Source organism: Aquarana catesbeiana, linkage group LG05 (genome assembly GCF_042186555.1).
Source record: "Aquarana catesbeiana isolate 2022-GZ linkage group LG05, ASM4218655v1, whole genome shotgun sequence".
NCBI lineage: Eukaryota > Metazoa > Chordata > Amphibia > Anura > Ranidae > Aquarana > Aquarana catesbeiana.
Window position 1 is genome coordinate 126796347 of NC_133328.1, and position 21652 is coordinate 126817998.

The 21652-nt window shown below is 43.1% G+C and overlaps 1 protein-coding gene across 1 annotated transcript in view; it reads right to left on the bottom strand.

Annotated features, from left to right (window-relative positions):
* CPVL (carboxypeptidase vitellogenic like) overlaps positions 1 to 21652 on the bottom strand; it is a 212441-nt gene that overhangs the window by 98766 nt on the left and 92023 nt on the right. Inside the window, exons 9-11 of the mRNA XM_073630166.1 lie at positions 21521 to 21652; positions 12146 to 12244; positions 7087 to 7260 (exon numbers count right to left, since the gene is read on the bottom strand). Of these exons, the coding sequence (XP_073486267.1) occupies positions 7087 to 7260; positions 12146 to 12244; positions 21521 to 21652 (405 nt within the window). The remainder of the gene's footprint in view (positions 1 to 7086; positions 7261 to 12145; positions 12245 to 21520) is intronic.

The window sequence follows — 21652 nt, forward strand, 5'->3', positions numbered from 1 at the left end:
ATATATATATATATATATATATACATATATATATATATATATACACACACACATATACACACACACACACACACACACACTTTACATCACTGAATGCATTGCTGGAAACAAGGAAAAAGAGAAATGAAATGGGCAAAAAAGGCTTGAAGGAGGTGGCCATTTAGCTCTGGGAGAAAAGGTAGCTTTCAGAGAATATATACATTTCATCTCTCTTTGTAATATAGTTCTATCCCAGTCTCCCCCTCAAGGGTTGGAGAGGGATATGTTCAAGAGCCAAAAAACTGAATGTGAATGAACAATATTGATGGTCTATTGTTGCATGGCGACCAAGGATGTGAATATAGGTCACCTATACATGACATGTGGTCATGGATTCTGCACCATAATTCACGAATGGTCTTTCCGACATAGATTGAACCACACTCACACAGAAAAATATAAAACTACTGCTTGTGTATGACAATTTACAAAATGTCTAGGATAAAACTTTCTTCCATTGGGAAGGACCACATCCTTGCATGTATTGATGAATTTACAATAGTCACAGTTACCGCACTTGAACGAAGCTCACGATAAATTCCTAATACTCCTATGATGGCCTGTATGATAACCGTGGACAAGTTTGTCCTTGAGGGAGGGTGCCCGACAAAATAATACACTTAGTTAGGGGGTTACAAACTTAGAGACAACAACAGAGGCTGAGGTTAATAGATACCAATATTTTTGTAAGCCTTTTTTAATAGCCTGATGTTGGGGATTATAGCAGGCAACAAATCTGACTCTATTGTCTCTCTGCCTCGACCTCCCTGAAAATAACCAAAGTTTCACTGGGTTTTAGTTTTGTAAGGTTGTATGCATTTCTTACTGTAGCCTCTGGCAAGAAGTCCGCCGTTTCCTAGCCTCCTCCTCAAACACCTCACTGTCTGTACAGTTATGTTTTAATCTTAGGTACTGTCCGTATGGAATTTAATAAATTAAGGGTGCGGGATGGGCACTGCTAGCATGCAAGATAGCATTGCCCGCTGTGGGCTTGCGAAACAGAGCAGTAGAGAGACCCATTTGTGTTCTTGTTTACAATAATATTCAATTGTAGATTCCAGGTATTCAAATTTAGATGGGTCATAAATTGATCAAGTAGACTGTGTCACCATCCCAGATGACAAGGATGTCGTCAATATACCTGTGCCATGATAGAATGTGGCACAGGTATATCGCAAATCCCTCATCAGAGAAAAACTGGTTCTCCCACCCCCCACAGGCAGTGGTGTATTTAGGTTTTGTGCTGCCCTAGGCTTAACTAAACTCATGCACCCCGTAATTAAAATAAGGGCCACCCCTTCCTGTCAAGGCCACACCCCTTCCTGTTTAAGACCTGCCCTATCTGTAAACCACACCCCTTCCTATTTAGGCTTCACCTTTTCGAGCTCCACCTCTTCCGCTCTGTACATTAAAAGCGGGTACCAAGTGGCCTCATCAGTCAGTGTCCATCAGTGCCGCCTATCAGTGCTCATCAGTACAGCCTTATCAGTGCGGCCTCATCAGGGGCAACCGATGCAGCCTATTAGTGTCCATCAGTGCCGCCTATCAGTGCAGCCTTATCAGTGCAACCCCATCAGTGCAGCTCATCAGTGGCCATCAGTGCCGCCTATCAGTGCTCATCAGTACAGCCTTATCAGTGCAGACTTATCAGGGGCAACCAGTGCCACCTATTAGGGCCCATCAGTGCAGCCTTATCAGTGCAGCCCCATCAGTGGCCATCAGTGCGGCCTCATCGGGGCAACCAGTGCAGCCTATTAGTGCCCATCAGTGCTGCCTATCAGTGCTCATCAGTACAGCCTTATCAGTGCAGACTCATCAGGGGCAACCGGTGCAGCCTTATCAGTGCCCATCGGTACAGCTTTATTAGTGCACATTAGTGCAGCCTCATCAGGGGCAACTGGTGCAGCATTATCAGTGCCCATCAGTACAGCCTTATCAGTGCCCATCAGAGCATCCTCATCAGTGCCCATCAGTGTGGCCTCATCAGTGGCAACAAGTGCAGCCTAATAGTTCTCATCAGTGCAGCTCATCAGTGCCCATATCAGTGCAGCTCATCAGTGGCCAACAGTATAATAACTTCAATATTGAGCACTTGACACACATTAGTAATAGTAACATAACCTGTCCTGGTCGCTGGCTGGGGATTCCCCTCCTCTCTCTCCCTCTCCTCCTCCTCCTCCTCTCGCCCCGGGCCGGGGAGAAGATTCAGTAAAGAAGTAAGCCGTGCGGAGGAGAGTGGGTGGAGCATTGAGATCCACCTCCGCCAGTCAGATTACGTTAAGCCGACCTGGCCAATCACTGGCTGCTTATGGGGGTGCTAGTTGTTGTCGTCGCTGCCGCTCCACTACCTCCCCGCCGGCCAAGCACGCTCCATATACTGCCCACAATATTTACAAGTGCCGCGCCACAGCAAGCCGGCCGCCGTGGCTGTATTTGTGCGGGAGGCGGCCGTGGGAACCGGGACTTGGGAAAATGGGATGAGGGGGCTTTTTTGCATGCGGGGCGGATTTTGCCTCCCCCCGCAAAGTGTCGGCCTAGGTCAAGAAACAGCACTGCCCACAGGTACAGGTTGGCGTAAGAGCACACATGTGCCCATAGCCACGCCCTGCACCTGGAGGTAGTGGGAGCTGGCAAAACATGTTATTTCTGAGTACAAAGTCCAACAGGTCAACTACAAATCTATCCTTCTCTCTATCTTGCGACCCCTTTTGTGACAAATAGGTCCTCATAGTTTCAACCACTCAGTCATGGGGGATACTACAATAAAGGGCTTCAACATCGATGGTAACTATCCAGGCAAATTCTGGGACAAATAGCAACTACATACCATGTGACCATGTGATGTATCGACTCCCTTTTTTGGGAATGCAACCATTACTGCATACAATAGAACGTTCAGGAGGATTTGTAAGATTCTTATGTGTTTTGGGAAATGAATAGAAACATGCTTCCCTTGGATGGAATATTCGTATGAATTTCCATATCTGCTTGGTTATGAGTCCAGAATAGTATACGGAGTCCACTAAAACGTAATATTTTTGAACAATTGAAATGGAGAGAGGGTGGATTTGCTTGTACCAGTTTTTGTTGGATAAGACATCCAAACAAGTTTGTTCATGCTTATTGTCTCCATGACAACAATATTGCCCCCTTTGTCTGAAGGTTTTATAGTCAAGTCCTGTTGAGTCATAAGATTTCGAAGGGCCTCTGTTTGTTGTACATGTCGATTAGAACCCTGTCTTTTGGAAACTTTCAGTTTTTTGTTTTGTTTTTTATTTCAGCCATGACCTGCTTTAAAAATAAAGCTATACTGGGGTTAATTTGAGTTGATGGATATTTTGTAGATTTTTTCTTTAGTATATTCGGATTAGCAGTGTCTTCTTCAACTGAACATAATATTGTTTCTAAATTGATACAATTCAATGAGCTCCGGGGGTTAATTTTCAACCCATAATTCATTTAGCATCTTTAGTACCCGAAAATCCAGATTAGTATAGTCAGTGGGCAGGGGTGGGTCAAGGGTTCGTGGTTTGTCTTTTTGGTATAGTAGTTTCAATAGCAGGTTACGTACAAAGAGGTTCAGATCTTTGATTACCTCAAAATGATCGAGGTTGGAAGGTGGGCAGAAGCGGAGTCCCTTAAAGTGACACTAATGCCCCATACACACGGTCGGACATTGACAGGTGTTTTTTCACCTTAATGCATAGGATGCATTGAGGTCAAAAAACATGAACCTTTACAACCCCTTTAGGAAGTAACTGTCTTTCAGTGTCAGTTAAAGTGTAGGATGACATGATAATTTCAAGGGTCTCGGTCTGTAGTTGGTCATCTATTTGTCTGTTGTTCCCAATTTTCCTGACTACATTACTTCCTTTGACTACATTAATAGGACTATTTAGTCGTGTTTTTTTTTTTTGTTCTTGATGTGTACACAAGGTTATCAATGTGAGTTATTGTTTTAATATACTATGTGTAGTTTTCTCAGCTCATTTATTGTTTTGAATGAGCAGGAACCAGAGCATCTTCTCCTCATGTTTGTGTTGAGCTACAGTGCTATAAGCTCATCAATGGGTCTTCCATTCAAATTAGCGGTTGAAAGTAGCAATTTCCCCACTAAAGTCCCAAAAAGTTTAAATAAGCTGGCCTTCTAGAAGAGCAATGGATGCTCATTTGGCAAGGCAAGGTTAAATATTTAAAGCAGAATTTGAGACCAACAGCACCTTAAAGCACACAAAGCTTGGTTACCAACCTGCATATTGTCAGAGCAGCTACAATTATATTTTTAAGGCAACCATGAACAATGGAAAGACATCTAATGTATAGTCTTGGAAAGCAATCAGATAAATATAGCGCAAAACAATTTTTAGTCGTGTTTTTTTTTTTGTTCTTGATGTGTACACAAGGTTATCAATGTGAGTTATTGTTTTAATATACTATGTATAGTTTTCTCAGCTCATTCATTGTTTTGACTGGCATGGCAGCCCCAACATTACAACCAACTTAAAAACAATAAAGTTGGTTTTAATGCCTCTCTGAGAGACCACCCACCTTTAAAGTCCTCCTTTTTGATTTCTTCAGGTTCACCCAATAATAGTTTATGCCATTCCTTAGGAGGTGGTGGGCTACCCTGGTTTTCTATCCCAATACATTATTTTAGAATAAATAGGCAAAACAAAAAGGGCAATAGGAGCTGGACGCAGCCAGGACCCCTGTGCAAAGGCCTTGTGGCCGGGCAGAGGCACACAAGCAAAGAACGGTAGATTTTTTATTTGGTCAGTATTTCATGTGTGAAAGACACATGAAATATCACTTTTACATTTTCCAAAATTTATTCAAAATACACTTTCCCATCTACAATAATTTTTTTTTTTTTTTGTACCGTGACATAATATCCAAGGGTCCATTTTACAAATCTAACTGCATGGACTACAAAAAGTACCGCTAATCACCATTGCAAACATGGAATTTTGTCCCTCACAGCCCAACTTGCTCTCAATTAAAAAAAAAATCAGGTTTACCTTCAATATCAGACAAGGTCACAGGTTCATTAAAATACATTACTTCTTGGTTTTAGGAACCCAAGTCAATTGCTAGGTACTGATAATTATCAGCACAATGCATGGTAATTGGCCTTAATAGACCAGGCAGGGGTTTTCTTGAGACAGCTGGAAGTTAATCTAATTTGTTTCCTACAGAACAGTAATTTTCTGGGGAAAGTCACAGCTATAAATCACTTTTGGATCAGATAGCCCCAATAAAAGGGAAATTTGCAGCCTTTAAAATGTTTGCTTTCTACATTTGTTTTAGAAGAGGAAAACAAAACACTGGGAATATGTTGGAGCTAAAATTAAAAGAACACATGTCCTGATGTAGAAATCGCAAAGGTTTAAAAAAGATTAAATTTTGTGGGCAATAATTTAGGACTTCAAAATAACCTTATTTAGGATTTCCTGTTATAGGCGATTCTTTGCAGCTGAAAATTCTGGAACCATGTACTTATTTAACCTATTTATTGAAAAATAGCCAAAAGAACAGTGGTCAAAGAACTATAGCCAGTGAGTAAAAAAAACAAAACAAAACAATCCCTCTCCTGGAATAAAAAAAAAAAAAAAACACGCAGGAACCAGAGCATCTTCTCCTCATGTTTGTGTTGAGCTACAGTGCTATAAGCTCATCAATGGGTCTTCCATTCAAATTAGCGGTTGAAAGTAGCAATTTCCCCACTAAAGTCCCAAAAAGTTTAAATAAGCTGGCCTTCTAGAAGAGCAATGGATGCTCATTTGGCAAGGCAAGGTTAAATATTTAAAGCAGAATTTGAGACCAACAGCACCTTAAAGCACACAAAGCTTGGTTACCAACCTGCATATTGTCAGAGCAGCTACAATTATATTTTTAAGGCAACCATTAACAATGGAAAGACATCTAATGTATAGTCTTGGAAAGCAATCAGATAAATATAGCGCAACATAATTTATTTAAATCCAGTATTTATATAATGTGAACCATAGTATGCACATCTTTGTAGCCCCTGATAGAAGTGCTAAAGGAGCTTATAATCCAACGTTCCTACCACACATGCAGTATAGGTTCATGGGGAGGAAGCCAACTGAATTACCTGTATTTAATAAACCCAGAAGAAATCCAAGCAAACACAGGGAGTAAAAGTAAATTACACGCACATACTGTCTCTGGTCAGATTTAAAGCGTGTTAAGGTTTAGGAGGTGCTTGAGGGCAGGGACTGATGGGAATGTACAATATATATATATATATATATATATATATATATATATATATAGCGCTGCGTAAATTGACAGTGCTATACAAGTACCTGTAAATATATTAAGGCCATCATAAATGGTGTGTGTAGGAACTATAGCTTCCATTGATTACAGCTTGGGGGCCACAAACAGACCATAACCAGACAGATTATGGTGAGGTGGACTACAGGCAACCAATAAGCCCTCCACTAAAACCGTGTGAAGCAGAATACAGCCTTCTGACAGAATCTGCATGTATCACTTTTATCACACATGCAAAAGTATAAGGTCTATTCCTCATTTTATTAGAATGTCTTGAAAACTTCCCATCCACACAGTTCATTTCTTTGATAATTTTTGTTACCTTTAAAGCCACCTTGCTTAATATACTGCTTAATTGAATTATCAGACATTCTGCAATCTTGATGTTGTATTGCAAAGTCTGGAAAAATATAATGCTTGTGCAAAACAAAATGCAGTTTTTTTAATAACTGGTCAGCCAAAACATCCCAACAGTTTCATGTAGTCTGCTATTGCCATTAGTGGCCATTTCATAGGGTTTTTTTTTTTTTTTACCAGGTCAAGTTTTCAAGTTCTAAGCCTACAATAATTAAATCAGTGAACCCCTAATTTGTGCAGAAGTCTTTCCTGCTGTTGTACATGTGGAGAAGTTAAGCATTTCCTTTCATCTTATTTTAAAGGCCATTAAGCATGCATGACTTCAAGCACCACTGGTCATGGCTTGATTGTTACCTTGAGTAATGACATTTGAAGCTGTAGGACACTTACCCTGTAATTATCCATTAGCACAGCCAACCATGGCTTTATGGTCTTCATCACATCTGAAAGCAAATGTTTTTCAACTTCAGATCCATCATGAAAGGTCAGGTTACCCACATGGATAGACTTCCTCACTTCTGAGAGTGCCAAAAATAAGCCAAAGTACTCCTGGTCTGCTGGCTCCTGCAATCAACAGGTGACAAAATTAGAAGTCATAATGATGTCAAAGCATATACCAAGGTGAACATTTTAACACAGAAGTAAAAAGATATCTAGAACTTGGCTTGCTTGTAAATTTTACATCTATACAATTAAAGTTTCCTTTAACATGGAAGCAATGAATGCATACTAAGGATTCCCATAGAAGGTGGTAGTAACAAATCAGGTGGCATTTGGATGGCATTATTCTACTGTGATTACAGTAGCAAATATTTCATGTCTGTCTTATAAACTTGCAAGACTGGCTCTGCTGCCCTAATAGATTTATGTATATGAAAAGAGTGAGGAGAGAACAGGCTGCCAGTGGTCCTCATCTTGGAGGAAAACATATCAGGACTGGGTTTTTAAATGTGCCCATTCAATGTACCATCCACCATGAGTTGCTCTGCATCAGCCTGACAAAGCTGGCTGCACTAAATGGTCATCGTTTCTGCTTTATTTTAGGAAATGTACATCTGAGTTTCACTGTATGCATTGTATGCCTGTGTTGGACTAAAGTCCTCCAAGAAGCCATTCTAATTTTTAGGGACACTTTAATGACTGGCATAGTACCATTAGATTGGCGTAAGGCCAATGTGGTGCCTATATTTAAAAAAGGGATCAAAGTCTTTACTAACTATAGACCTGTTAGTTTAACTTCTATATTTGGGAAGATACTGGAGTTTAATAAAAGACCACATTGATGAGTTCTTGCTGGAAAAAAATATTTTAAGCAACAGTCAGCATGGATTTATGAAAGACAAAAGTTATCAGACCAATTTGATTTATTTTTATGAGGAGATAAGTAAAACCTTAGATGAAGAAGGAGTGGCTGTGGACGTAGTATACTTGGATTTTGCAAAGCGTTTGGCACAGTTCCCCACATATAGTGGGGCAAATAAGTATTTAGTCAGCCACCAATTGTTCAAGTTCTCCCACTTAAAGAGATGAGAGAGGCCTGTAATTGTCATCATAGGTATACCTCAACAATGAGAGACAAAATGTGGAAACAAATCCAGACAGACAATCACATTGTCTGATTTTTTAAAGAATTTATTTGCAAATTATGATGGAAAATAAGTATTTTTGTCAATATCAAAAGTTCATCTCAATACTTTGTTATATATCCTTTGTTGGCAATGACAGAGGTCAAACCTTTTCTGTAAGTCTTCACAAGCTTGTTACACACTGTTGCTGGTATGTTGGCCCGTTCCTCCATGCAGATCTCCTCTAGAGCAGTGATGTTTTGGGGCTGTCGCTGGGCAACATGGACTTTCAATTCCCTCCAAAGGTTTTCTATGGGGTTAAGATCTGGAGACTGGCTAGGCCACTCCATGACCTTGAAATGCTTCTTACGAAGCCACTCCTTCCTTGCATGGGCGGTGTGTTTGGGATCATTGTCATGCTGGAAGACCCAGCCACGTTTCATCTTCAATGCCCTTGCTGATGGGAGGTGGTTTACACTAAAAATCTCACGATACATGGCCCCATTCATTCTTTCATGTACACGGATCAGTTGTCCTGTTCCCTTTGCAGAGAAACAGCCCCAAAACATGAGGTTGCCACTCCCATGCTTCACAGTAGGTATGGTGTTCTATGGTTGCAACTCAGCATTCTCTCTCCTCCAAACACGAAGAGTTGTGTGTCTACCAAACAGTTCTACTTTGGTTTCATCTGACCATATGACATTCTCCCAATCCTCTTCTGGATCATCCAAATGCTCTCTAGCAAACTTCAGACGGTCCCGGACATGTACTGGCTTAAGCAGGGGGACACATCTGGCACTGCAGGATCTGAGTCCCTGGCGGCATAGTGTGTTACTGATGGTAAGCTTTGTTACGTTGGTCCCAGCTCTCTGAAGGTCATTCACTAGGTCCCCCCCGTGTGGTTCTGGGATTTTTGCTCACCGCTCTTGTGATCATTTTGACCCCACGGGGTGAGATCTTGCGTGGAACCCCAGATCGAGGGAGATTATCAGTGGTCTTGTATGTCTTCCATTTTCTAATTATTGCTCCCACAGCTGATTTCTTCACACCAAGCTGCTTGCCTATTGCAGATTCAGTTTTCCCAGCCAGGTGCAGGTCTACAATTTTGTTTCTGGTGTCCTTCAACAGCTCCTTGGTCTTCACCATAGTGAAGTTTGGAGTGTGACTGTTTGAGGTTGTGGACAGGTGTCTTTTATACTGATAACAAGTTCAAGCATGTGCCATTAATACAGGTAATGAGTAGAGGACAGAGGAGCCTCTTAAAGAAGAAGATACAGGTCTGTGAGAGCCAGAAATCTTGCTTGTTTGTAGGTGACCAAATACGTATTTTCCACCATAATTTGCAAATAAATTCTTTCAAAAATCAGACAATGTGATTGTCTGGATTTATTTCCACATTTTGTCTCTCATAGTTGAGGTATACCTATGATAATAATTATAGGCCTCTCTCATCTTTTTAAGTGGGAGAACGTGCACAATTGGTGGCTGACTAAATACTTTTTTGCCCCACTATATGATAAATGTGTAAGGTAAAGTCTACAGGCTTGAAAAAAAATCAGTTTGTAAATTGATAGAAAACTGGCTAAAAAAAAAAAAGTATTAAGAGAGTAGTGGTTAAGGATTCATACTCTGAATGGTCTAGGGTTATTAATGGTTTACCCCAAGGTTCAGTGTTGGGACCCATTCTTTTTATTTTATTTATAAATGCTATAGATGACACTAAGGTATGCAATGGAATAACGTCTCCAATTTACAAGCTAATCTCAATGCACTGTTTAATTGGGCAACTATGTGGCAAATGAGGTTTAATGTTAATAAATGTAAAGTTATGCACTTGGGGGCAAAGAATATGCATGCATCATACATACTAGGGGGTAGTACAACTTGGGGAATCAATGGTGGAGTAGGATTTACAGTAGGTGTTCTGGTAGATCATAAGCTTAATGGCAAGTACTGCCAAGCTGCGGTTTCCAAAGCGAGGAAAACCCTTTCTTGTATTGAGAGAGGTATGGACTGAAGAGAGAGAGAGATATCATTTTGCCCCTGTACAGATCATTAGCAAGACCTCATCTGAAATATGCAGTTCAGTTTTGGGCACCAGTTCACAAAAAGGATATCGGGGAACTGGAGAAAGAGCAGAGAAGAGCAACCAAACTGATAAGAGGCATGGAGGAGTTAAGCTATGAGGAAAGATTAGAGGAACTAAATTTATTCTTTCTGGAGAAGAGGAGATTAAAGGGTGATATGATCAACATGTATAAATACATAGGTGGTCCATATAGTGAACCACTATAATAGGGATTGAGTTATTCACTTTAAGGTCACCACAGAGGACAAGGGGGCACACTTTACATCTTGAGGAAAAGAAATGTAATCTCCAAAAATATGGAAAGGTTTCTTCACAGTAAGAGCTGTGAAAATGTGGAAAATACTCCCTTCAACAGCTGGTTCTTTCCAGCTCAGTAGATTGTTTAAAAAAGGCCTGGATTCTTTCCTAAATATACAGAATATAACTGGATACCAACATCTATAGGTAAAGTTGATCCAGGGAATAGCTGATTGCCTCTCAGGGGATAAAAAAGGAATTTTTCCCCTGCTGGAGCGGACTGGATTAGGCTTTGCTGTTTTTTTGCCTTTCTCTGGATCAACTGTGGGTATAGGATTGTGTATCCCCCCCCCCCTTTTATCGGTTGAACTAGATGGAATTGTGTATTTTTTTAACCAGACTAGCTATGTAACTATATTAAATCCCTGCCCTGTTTCCTTATCAGTTGTGAAGAGGTCTTTCCCCGAGTTCTCATTTTTCTTACATTGTAAAAGTATAAAGCCAGAGAAGCTAAACTCCATGACAGAGATGCAGCACTGAAAGCTCCTGGAGGTTTTTTTTTAAAGAAAAGCACCCATCCAAAACTGTATCAGTGGCCCCAAACTGATTTTTATTTTTTATTCTTAGTATTATACAGGGTTTATATAGCACTAACAATTTGCACAGGGCTTTACGAATTTTATTTACACAATGTTACAGGATGCTGCAATTGAAAATGCTTTTTAATACCATCTGAAAAGAACATTTCACGGCAGCACTTTTTCCTATGTGATACTTTGCTCATAGGCAGATTGAATTCTTGGGGGAAACAATAACTGTACACTTCAGTAGTAATTGTTTACACCAGCATAAAGCCACATACACAACATTAATGCAGTTCCCCCAGCAAAGTCTTTTAGAAGTAGAGAAAATAAAGACCCGTTTTAATTACAGAGCCCATTAAAACATTGCAGGGTCATTAGGCTTACAGCCTTAGAACATAAAGCATAAAGATTAAAGCAATCCACTTGCTCACAGCTCAGCTAGAATCTTGTAAGTGGTGTCTAATTCATCCATTGAAATATGACAATTTATGCAACAGAAGGAAGGTGTACAAGACATGGGCTAATCACATGACAAGGGCTATGCATAGCTGTCTTCTATACTTTGTTAAATTTCTAAGGCATGCAACATTAATTGTGTTATTCAATAAAAAGGTGTTTGATCACTTTTAAAGCGGAACTGTAGCCAAACTTTGTTTAGATGGAGTGAGTAAGGGTTAGAAGAGCGATCAGGTGAATATTGCTGTGTTCCTATTGGGCAGATTTCTTCCCAGTTCCTGTTCCAGAGACAAAAACATTAAAATAGAAGAAATCCAAAAGACATACAAAAAAACGGGGTTTGGTCCCTCCCCCCGCTCCCACCTCACTGGCTGTGATTGACAGCTGCTCTCCTGCACATCGCTGGATCGCGATCGGGCTCAGACAAGTATTAAGCAGGGTGGGGCGGGAGCTGCACTTCAGCCTTTAGAATCACTTTAAGTCATGTGTACATATCAAACAGTTTGAAAACATTTTACCTTGCATTGGAGAAAATTGAAGTAATTGCTACAACCAGTCACATTTTGGAAGAATGAAGGGTAAGCAGTCCTGTCACCATTCAGCAACGAATCAAAAATCTAAAAACGTAAAAAAAATAAATACAAATTATGCATAAAATAATTATATACTATGCATCTTTATACTTGGAATTCTGATTTTTTTTTCCAGGCTTCCACATATTTGGCCTTTGAAGCTGAACTCCAGCTAAACCTTTTTATTTCTTAGTTTAGGATAAAACTTTCATCCAGTTATTGGGACATGAAGTGAGGAGAATCTTCCTCACAGGAACATGGAAAAAAAAAAATCTCCATTTATTCTGAATATAAAAAAAGGGCAATATCCAAATATCAAACACACATATATACATATATATTACGTGTGTGTGTGTGTGTATTATACATAAAAAATCTTATTTAAAAAAATATATTTATTTGTATATATTGAACCCCCTGCCAATTAAAAAAAAAAAATACCCAAACTGGAAGGATTAAAGTGGTTCTAAAACCTTAAGGTTTTTCACCCTAAGGCCCCCTGGGGCAGTGGGGGCGTCGGCGGTACAACAGCGCTATTTTTAGCGCTGCTGTACCGTCGTTCTTGCAGCTGTATTGGGCCGCTAGCGGTGCGGTTTTAACCCCCGCTGGCGGCCGAAAAAGGGTTAAAATCACTCGTACAGCGCGGCTATAGCCGCGGTATTGCCGCGGTATAGCCGCGCTGTCCCATTGATTTCAATGGGCAGGAGCGGTTTAGGAGCGGTGAATACACCGCTCCTTCACCGCTCCAAAGAAGCGGTTTGCAGGACTTTTTTCACCGTCCTGCCAGCGCACTGCTTCAGTGTGAAAGCCCTCGGGCTTTCACACTGAACAAACAGCGGAGGCTGTTTAGGGGCGGTTTGCAGGCGGTATTTTTAGCGCAATACCGCCTGCAAACCGCCTCAGTGTGAAAGGGGTCTTATGCATTCTCTGCATTAAGTGGATGTAAACCCTCCCCTATACCCAGTGAAGTGAACAGCCTGAGAGGATACATAGGGATGAAACAAATCTCCCTACATAAGTTTTACATGCATTTCTGCTATCTTCAGCTTTATATAGTCTTTAGAAAGTGCACATCCGCTTACAGATTTTCTCTTCCTGTTCAGCACTGGGTGTGGATTCTTGACATACAGCCAAGACAGCTAATTGGAGGAAAGGCACGTACCCCCACTCCACATAGGCAGAGACTTGCAGAGCTGTGCCGTGACTGCATTCCATAGCCCCCCTTAATACACCATGGCCCCCCTCAAAATTGTAACCTGGAACGTCAGGGGCCTGTGTGCTAGGGCCAAACGAGTAGCTGTCCTCTCATCTCAAATCACAACGAGCGGACGTCTCCGTCCTAGTGGAGACCCATCTCGCAGGTCAAATGCAGAGGAGTCTTAAGAAGCCCTAGGTAGGCTGGCTATACCAAGCACCACACACCTCCAACCCCAGTGGAGTTGCCATCCTTGTAGCCAAATCAGTACAATTCCAGCTCCACACCCTGCAGTCAGACCCTCTGGGTCGGTCATTATTTTTATATGCCACCATTAACGCCCTAGAAGTTCTCTTTATGGCATTCTACATTCCTCTCCCGTTCCAATTCCCCATACTACAGCAGCTGGGAGGGGCCTTTATGGCCCAACACCCCTCAGTGCCAGCCATCTAGGAAAACGACTTTAACATGGTCAACAACCCGAGCTTAGACAAACTAAGTCCTACTGCCCCCCCCACCCCCGGTTGCACCACTAGATTCGGGTGGTTCATCACAGAATTCGCCCTTGTAGACACCTGGAGATATAAACACTCATTGCAGTCATGCTTCTCCCATTTCACCCCTTCCTGCTCTGCCATTTCCCGCACAGGTTTTATCTGTGTCACCCCCTCTTTACTACCTAGTCTCCATGATGCAGGCATCGGCGTTAGGGTGCTATCTGAACACTCCCCATATTGGGTCACGTTGCGTTTGCTTGCTCCCCCCATTGTCCGGATTTAGAAGCTTAACCCCTTTTGGCTTTTTACCCTGTCTGATCTCGATACCATCCAAAGGGAATGGGTGCACTACTTTCGCATCAATGGTGGTTCTGCTCCGGTTGGGACCGTCTGGGAAGCTTTCAAAATACATGCTCATATGATCCTCTCCTCACGTATCAACAGGCACAAGGCCACCTTCAAATTGGTGCTCCAGAGGACCACCAAAAATCCCTTGAACGGGTCTTCCTGAACAACCCGTCAGACGCGAATGCCTCACTTGTACGATTGCAGACCAGACTTACCGACCAATTACATTTTGAGAAAGCCAAACAAGGTATCTTTTTCAGTAAACAATGCAATTTCGAACACGGTGAGCGAGCTGGCAAATTACTTGCCTAAATGGCACACCTTAATCAAGAACGCCCGGTGGTGGTCTCACTCCAGTCGGCCTCCAGGATCAACATAACGGATCCTGAGCTGGTGGCCGAGGAATGCAGATCCTTTTACTCTGACCTATACTCCACTGCCCACCACTCCCAGGGTGAATTGTCTGCATCCCTGCAAGATGTCGCTTTTCTCTCGCTGACTGCCCCTCAGGTTGCCCAACTTGAAGCACCAATCACCACGGACAGCATAGTAGAGGCCCTAGCACAACTCCCCACCTCCAAGGCACCTGGCTCGGATGGACTCCCCCTCGAGTTTTACAGTCAATTTGGGGAGATCCTCGTCCCTAAACTTCGTGACCTATACACCCACATCTTCGACACAGACACTCTCCCAGCGACCATGGGCGAAGCCCCTCATTGTTCTGATACCCAAGCCGGGCAAAGACCCACTGTTTCCCGAATCATACTGCTCCAATTTCTCTCCAGCAACTAGACGTTAAGACACTTGCCAAAATCCTAGCCCTGCGTCTCAATAAAGTAATCCTCAGCCTAATACAGCCAGATTAAACCGGATTCATGCCCAACAAAAACACAGCGTTCAACCTCAGGCGGCTCTATATGAACCTCCAATCCTAACACGACAACACTGGTTCCAGAGAGGTCAGCCTAGATGCCGCCAAGGCGTTTGATTCTGCGGAATGGAGCCATCTCTGGGAGTGCCTCCGCAGATTTGGCTTCGGCCCAAAATTCACCAAATGGCTCCAACTCCTTTACCATGCTCCCAATGTGCGCATCCAGGTTAATGGTAGAGTCTCCCTATCTCTCTCTCTACGCCAGGGCTGAATGATCTCCCCCTTGCTTTACGCCTTAGCCGTGGAACCCCTAGCCATTGCTCTTAGAACCCACCCAGACGTCAAGGGTCTCCACTGTGGACGGATGACTGAGGTAATTAGTCTATATGCTGACGACATGCTCCTGTATCTGACCGATGCTGGCCCATCATTACAGGCTGCCCTGCAGCTCATTAAAGGCTCCGGGGTACTTTCTGGTCTCCAGATTAATTGGGTCAAGTACCATATTCTACCACTCAACTTAGGCGCCCCCTGTCACGGTTCCTACCATGCCATGCAAACGGCCAGGTGTGGCTACCCCCCAGGTGGCTCAATAAGGTATTGAACCCATGACTTTTTGTGTACTGCTCCTGCTGTATTGCCTCTGAGCCACACCTCAGCTCGTTATTCAGCCTGGTTTCCAGCTATGCCTTGTCCTGCATGCAGCACTGAGGGTAAAATCTGGATCTTGCTTTGCAATTTGCACCTGTCACTCCTGGTTCAGCTGAGGCAGTTTAGCTAATCAGCTGGGTATAAAACACTGCCTCACTCTGAGGGCTGTGTCCATTCATTGTCTCTTGTATTGCCAAAGGTTCCTGTTTTCCTGTGTTCTTTTTTTCCAAGTTTCAGTGTTCGAAGACTGACCGTGGCTCTGTTCATCGTTAACACTGACTTCTGGAATCCCTGGCTACACCTCGACAATCCTTTGGTAAATTCCCTGTCAAGCCCCCATGCACAGATTCACAGCCCAGGTAGCCTTTTACCTTGTTACCGTGGACTGTGTGTATTTGCAAGGGTGAGTATACATCTCTGCACTAACCAAGGTAAGCCCTTACACCCCCACAGCTGAACAAGTCACGCTCCCCCTGGTTAGAGCTAGATTAAATACCTGGGCGTTCACGTCTCCCTACTAGACTACACACTGTTAACACTGAACCCTTATATGATATTCTTAAAACCAAAACAGACATGGTCCCGTCTCCCCCTCGGGGTTATGGGACAAATCAACCTAGCAAAAATGATTCTCCACCCCAAGTTACTCTAATAGGGCGTACACACGGTCGGACTTTGTTCGGACATTCCGACAACAAAATCCTAGGATTTTTTCCGACGGATGTTGGCTCAAACTTGTCTTGCATACACACGGTCACACACAGTTGTCGGAAAATCCGATCGTTTTAAACGCGGTGACGTAAAACATGTACGTCGGGACTATAAACGGGGCAGTGGCCAATAGCTTTCATCTCTTTATTTATTCTGAGCATGCGTGGCACTTTGTCCGTCGGATTTGTGTACACACGATCGGAATTTCCGACAACGGATTTTGTTGTCGGAAAATTTTATCTCCTGCTCTCCAACTTTGTGGGTCGGAAAATCCGATGGAAAATGTCCGATGGAGCCCACACACGGTCGGAATTTCCAACAACACGCTCCGATCGGACATTTTCCATCGGAAAATACGACCGTGTGTACGGGGCATATGTTTTCTGGCAGGCTCCACTCTACATTCCACCACGTGTATTCAAATCCATAGAATCCAATCTCAATACATTCATTTGGGGCTCCTCCTGACACAAACTGCCGTGGCGAATCTTGAAATGTCTGACTGATCAGGGAGGCACCGCACTACCTGACCTCTCCCTCTGCTACATTGCATCCCAACTCTCCCTCAACTACATTGCATCCCAACTCCCCCACGCATGCTACTCCATCACTGCAAGATCTGGCAACTGGCCATGCATCACAGTAAGGCTCCCACTGCCCATTCCCACACACCACTGTGGGAAAACCCACACATGCCCGAGCTATCTTCCATCCCTGACCACGGTCTGTGGATCAATAAGGGGGTTATATACCTGTCACAAGTAGTAGCAAACGGGGCGGTTAAGTAATTTCAAACACTAAAAGACTGCTTCGCTCTACCCAACCATATGTCCTTCCACTACCTCCAACTCAGACATGCACTCAACACTCAATTCCAGGATTCCATCCAAACACTCTATTGGTGGACATTATTACGGGTCGGGACCCCAAAAAAACCATCTCTGAAATATATAGTCACCTCATGTTGCCCACTGCTACTGCCATTGATTACCAGCTGAAGTCCCATTGGGAGCCCGACCTGGGCGATGTGACAGATGAGGATTTGGAGGAGGCACCTGCTACCTGTAAATATGTGTCCTCTAAACTCTCTCATCGCCTCACCCACCTCTACGTCCTCCATAGGTCATACCTGACGCCCCATCGCCTCTCCCAAGTACCGGCCGGGGCAAAGCCCCAAATGTGCCCTAGATGTGGAAACCCCACCGGCTCCTTCTACCACCTGCTATGGACCTGCCCGTCTATTCAGGGGTACTGGACACAGGTCGTCCAATTCCTCCATGATCGCATGGGCTCTCCACTGACCCTAAGCCCCCGTCAATGTGTATTGGGGCTTCTCGCTCTCCGAGGGCGAAAAATACTTAAATATATTTTTGCAAGAAATGCTATTCTTAGCCTGAATGCAAATCGCCAAGACATGGATGAGAGAGACACCCCCCACTACACAGCAATGGATCAGAGCTGTCAACACTACCCTCCCCTATAAAAAAAGTACTGTATCTACACGGGGCTGCCCAAACAAATACCACAAAATCTGGGATAGGTGGCTGGAAGACGCCTCTACCTGCAATACAGAGGACTGAATCCTACTCTACTTAAACACCACCTCCCAGTACGATGTATGCTCTCCTACCCTCTCCCCATGGACTTTCATTGCCATACCACTCAACATTGTACAACGTGTTGGAACCCTTACTGAAGATTGATAAATCACTACGGTATGTATGTCAACATGATTGTCCTGTGTGTAGTGCCTGTTGCACTTCTCATTCGCATGTCAATATATTTTCCATGCTCAATAGAACTTTGTTTTGATCAAAAAAATAAATAAAAATAATAATACGTAGAAAAAAAAGAGAAAAAAAAAAAAAAAAAAAAAAAGGGACTGAAAGTAGAATGATTTCTAAATGCATTTTTATAAAAGCAAACCTGCAGGAATAAAATTACAGCAGGTTGAATTTTAAAACATGGTAGAAAACCTTCCCATTATCTATGTGGCCTTGCAAAAAATTAAGCCTAGCCCTGCACTGCGCTGAAGTTTCCTTCCTGCTTTTGGAGAAAAAAAAAAAAGGAGGGGGATTAATGAATGTCCGATGACAGCATCCTCAGAGGCAAACAAGCACACTCTCAATGGACAAGGTAATGGCTGGTCAGTGGAACCTAGGCCCATAGGGTTTACCTCCAAAGTTAGGGATGATGTGTCTTTAACAGAAAGATTAAGACTAGGATTTAGAGGGTTTTAAAGAGCAACTCCACCTTTTAAAAAAAAAAAAAAAAAGAGAATGTATTATTTTTTTGCGAATGAGCCTTCCAAGCAAACTGCAATCATCATAACCATGTAATAGGTAACACTTAATGAGTGTAACCGGTTACATGGTCTAAAAGGTGGAGTTAAAGTTGTTGTAAACCCACTTTGTCATTATCAGGCAAGCCCCTGTGTTCCTTAATGTCAAGTGCCCTGTATATGTGCTTTATTAAAAAAATGCCGTTCTATACCTGAGATTTCAGAGCAGCGGTTGGCACACCCTCTCTCGATCTGACAGCTACACTGGGAGGGGCAAAGATTCCCCCGCTGACGTTAGTCGAGAGGAGGAGGAGAGAGGCAGCCGGTCACATGAGCGGCGTTCTGAAATCAGGTATAGAATGGCATTTTTTAAATAAGGTACATATACAGGGATTGCCTGATAATTACGAAGTTATTTTAGCAGCAGGAGGGGGAACAGGCCCTAACACAGAGCTGACAGGCAGGGAGGGGAGGAGGGAGAAGACAAAGTAGAGCTGCGGATGACGGAGGCACATAAACTGACCAGTGTCATCGCTCAGCAGCCATGATAACCCGTGGTCAGTTTACAGGAGGGAGGGCAGAATCAGGCAGCATCAGCCAGGTATTACAGGTGATACAAGGAGCTAAATGACACAGCACAAGCACTGTGCTGTTATTCATATTTTAAATGAGCAGGATCCATTTTTTTTTTTTGGGTAACAAACACTTTAAACCATTTGAAAACTAGGCTTTTCTGGCAAACTACGGTACCAACGCAGGACACCTTGTAGATCTGTTCTTAAACACTTGGACTTTTTAAAATGCCTAAGAGCCCTTTCACACTGGGGCGGGGTCGGCGGTAATAGCTGCGTTTTACCGTCGGTATGCGGCCGCTAGCGTGGCGGTTTTACCCCCCGCTAGCGGCCGAGAAAGGGTTAAATACCACCGCAAAGCGCCTCTGCAGAGGCGCTTTGCCGGCGGTATAGCCGCGCCGTCCCATTGATTTCAATGGGCAGGAGCGGTAAAGGAGCGGTATACACAGCGCTCCTTCACCGCGCCGAAGATGCTGCTGGCAGGACTTTTTTTACCGTCCTGCCAGCGCATCGCTCCAGTGTGAAAGCCCTCGGGGCTTTCACACTGGAATGAAAGTAGCGACACTTTCGGGTCGGTTTGCAGGCGCTATTATTAGCGCAATAGCGCCTGCAAACCGCCCCAGTGTGAAAGGGCTCTTAAACTGGTGACAAATTCACTTTAAAAATACATTAAAAATTGAACTTCAAGAGACCTGTGTGGTGTGCAGTCCAATCCTCTGTTTTACCATATCCCTCCCTGTAGCTGTCTCCCCCTAGTGGCCCCAAACCTCATGCCAAATCGCTTTACATAAGATAAACAGCAAGCGTTTCTCTCTAGACCAGACAGAAAAAAAAAAAAGGAAGTATTTACTCACCAGCAAGAAAACAGTTTAGGAATGAGTGAGCTATGTAAACATCTTGGTAAAAACAAACAAAGCAATCAATTGCCAAAAAAGCTTAAAAAGAATTTAGAACACGGGATTATACACAGGAAAAGAACACATGGATTTATCAGAATGTAGGTTTAACAATTCCGGAGTCCGGCCTACTTAAGCCAGCAATAGATGGTTTGAATCTCAGCCCATTCAGCAGAGAACGGCTGAGATTCAAACTATCTATGGGCAGGCCGATTGTAACCAAGTTGATCGATGGATGGATAACCAGCTTGTGAGATTTTTTCCTAGTGTTTATGCCAGGGGCCATAGCTGCTAGAAATAATCATTGTGTTCTGCTGGCAGGGACGGATCCCCGCGCCCCCACTGGGAGAAAACAAACCGTAGTTGCAGGGAAAAAAATATTGCGTCATCTATGACCTGTATTAGTAAGCCAGTGCAAAGGGCAGTACTGATGGGTAAAGTGCAGTAACCTATAAGATACAATTAGACTTCAGCTTACTGAAAGCTGAACTTCAGCCTGCCCTGCACTGAAATTGCCTACTGTGATTTCACTGCACATTGAGAGCTGCTCACAGTGTTCACTGGAAGCCGCAGCAAGTCAGCTAAAGTGTGCCACTTTACAGATCTCACCAACATGTTAATGAAGGGTAATTTTGTACCTTTGTACGTATGCAAAACAAATAATAAAAAAAATGCATGACAGGTAAAGTTTAATATATGCAGATTGTATTTTAGCTTGTTGGTTACCACACTTTTGAGACTGCCTTAAAGTGTTACTAAACCCAGGACCCTGCATTTACTATATCTTGCTCTCCCACAGTACACAGGACATGGAAATGCAATTTTAGTAAATATATACTGCAAAATACCTTTTCTCATCAGTAGTATATAGCAGTCTTGTGACCTCTATCAGTGTCTGGTTAAAGCTTGTAGGAGGAGTTTTCATTCTCTCCCGACTGTCCTATGAGGCTGAGGGACCCCTGACCCTTTGTCTGGACAGGGCTGATTGGCCCTGTGCTGATCACATGTACTCTCCCAAGAAAAAAAAAAAAAACTCTGCACATGCTCAGTTTGGTGTGTATTGCTAGAGTGCCTCCAAAAGGCTCCGTCTTATCGGGAGATGGATTGGGGACAGTGGAAGGGGAGGATCAGAGGAGACAGGATCAAACAGCTTTCTCTCAATGCAGAGGATTAACCCCTTAGGTTCCACAGTGAGTATAATAAGAATGCTTTACTGAATATACAGACTGATTTTACGTTTTTGGGTTTAGTAACACTTTAATAATAGGACGGTTTGTAGTAACAGAATATAAAACATACGTCAAAAGCATCAATCCACTTCTGCTGTTTGATGTAGCTTATTGTCAGATCGGTTTGCCTCTGGACATAATCCTTCTGGTTTTCATCCACCATGCCAGTTTGGTACAGGAAGTCAGCATAACCACCCAACAT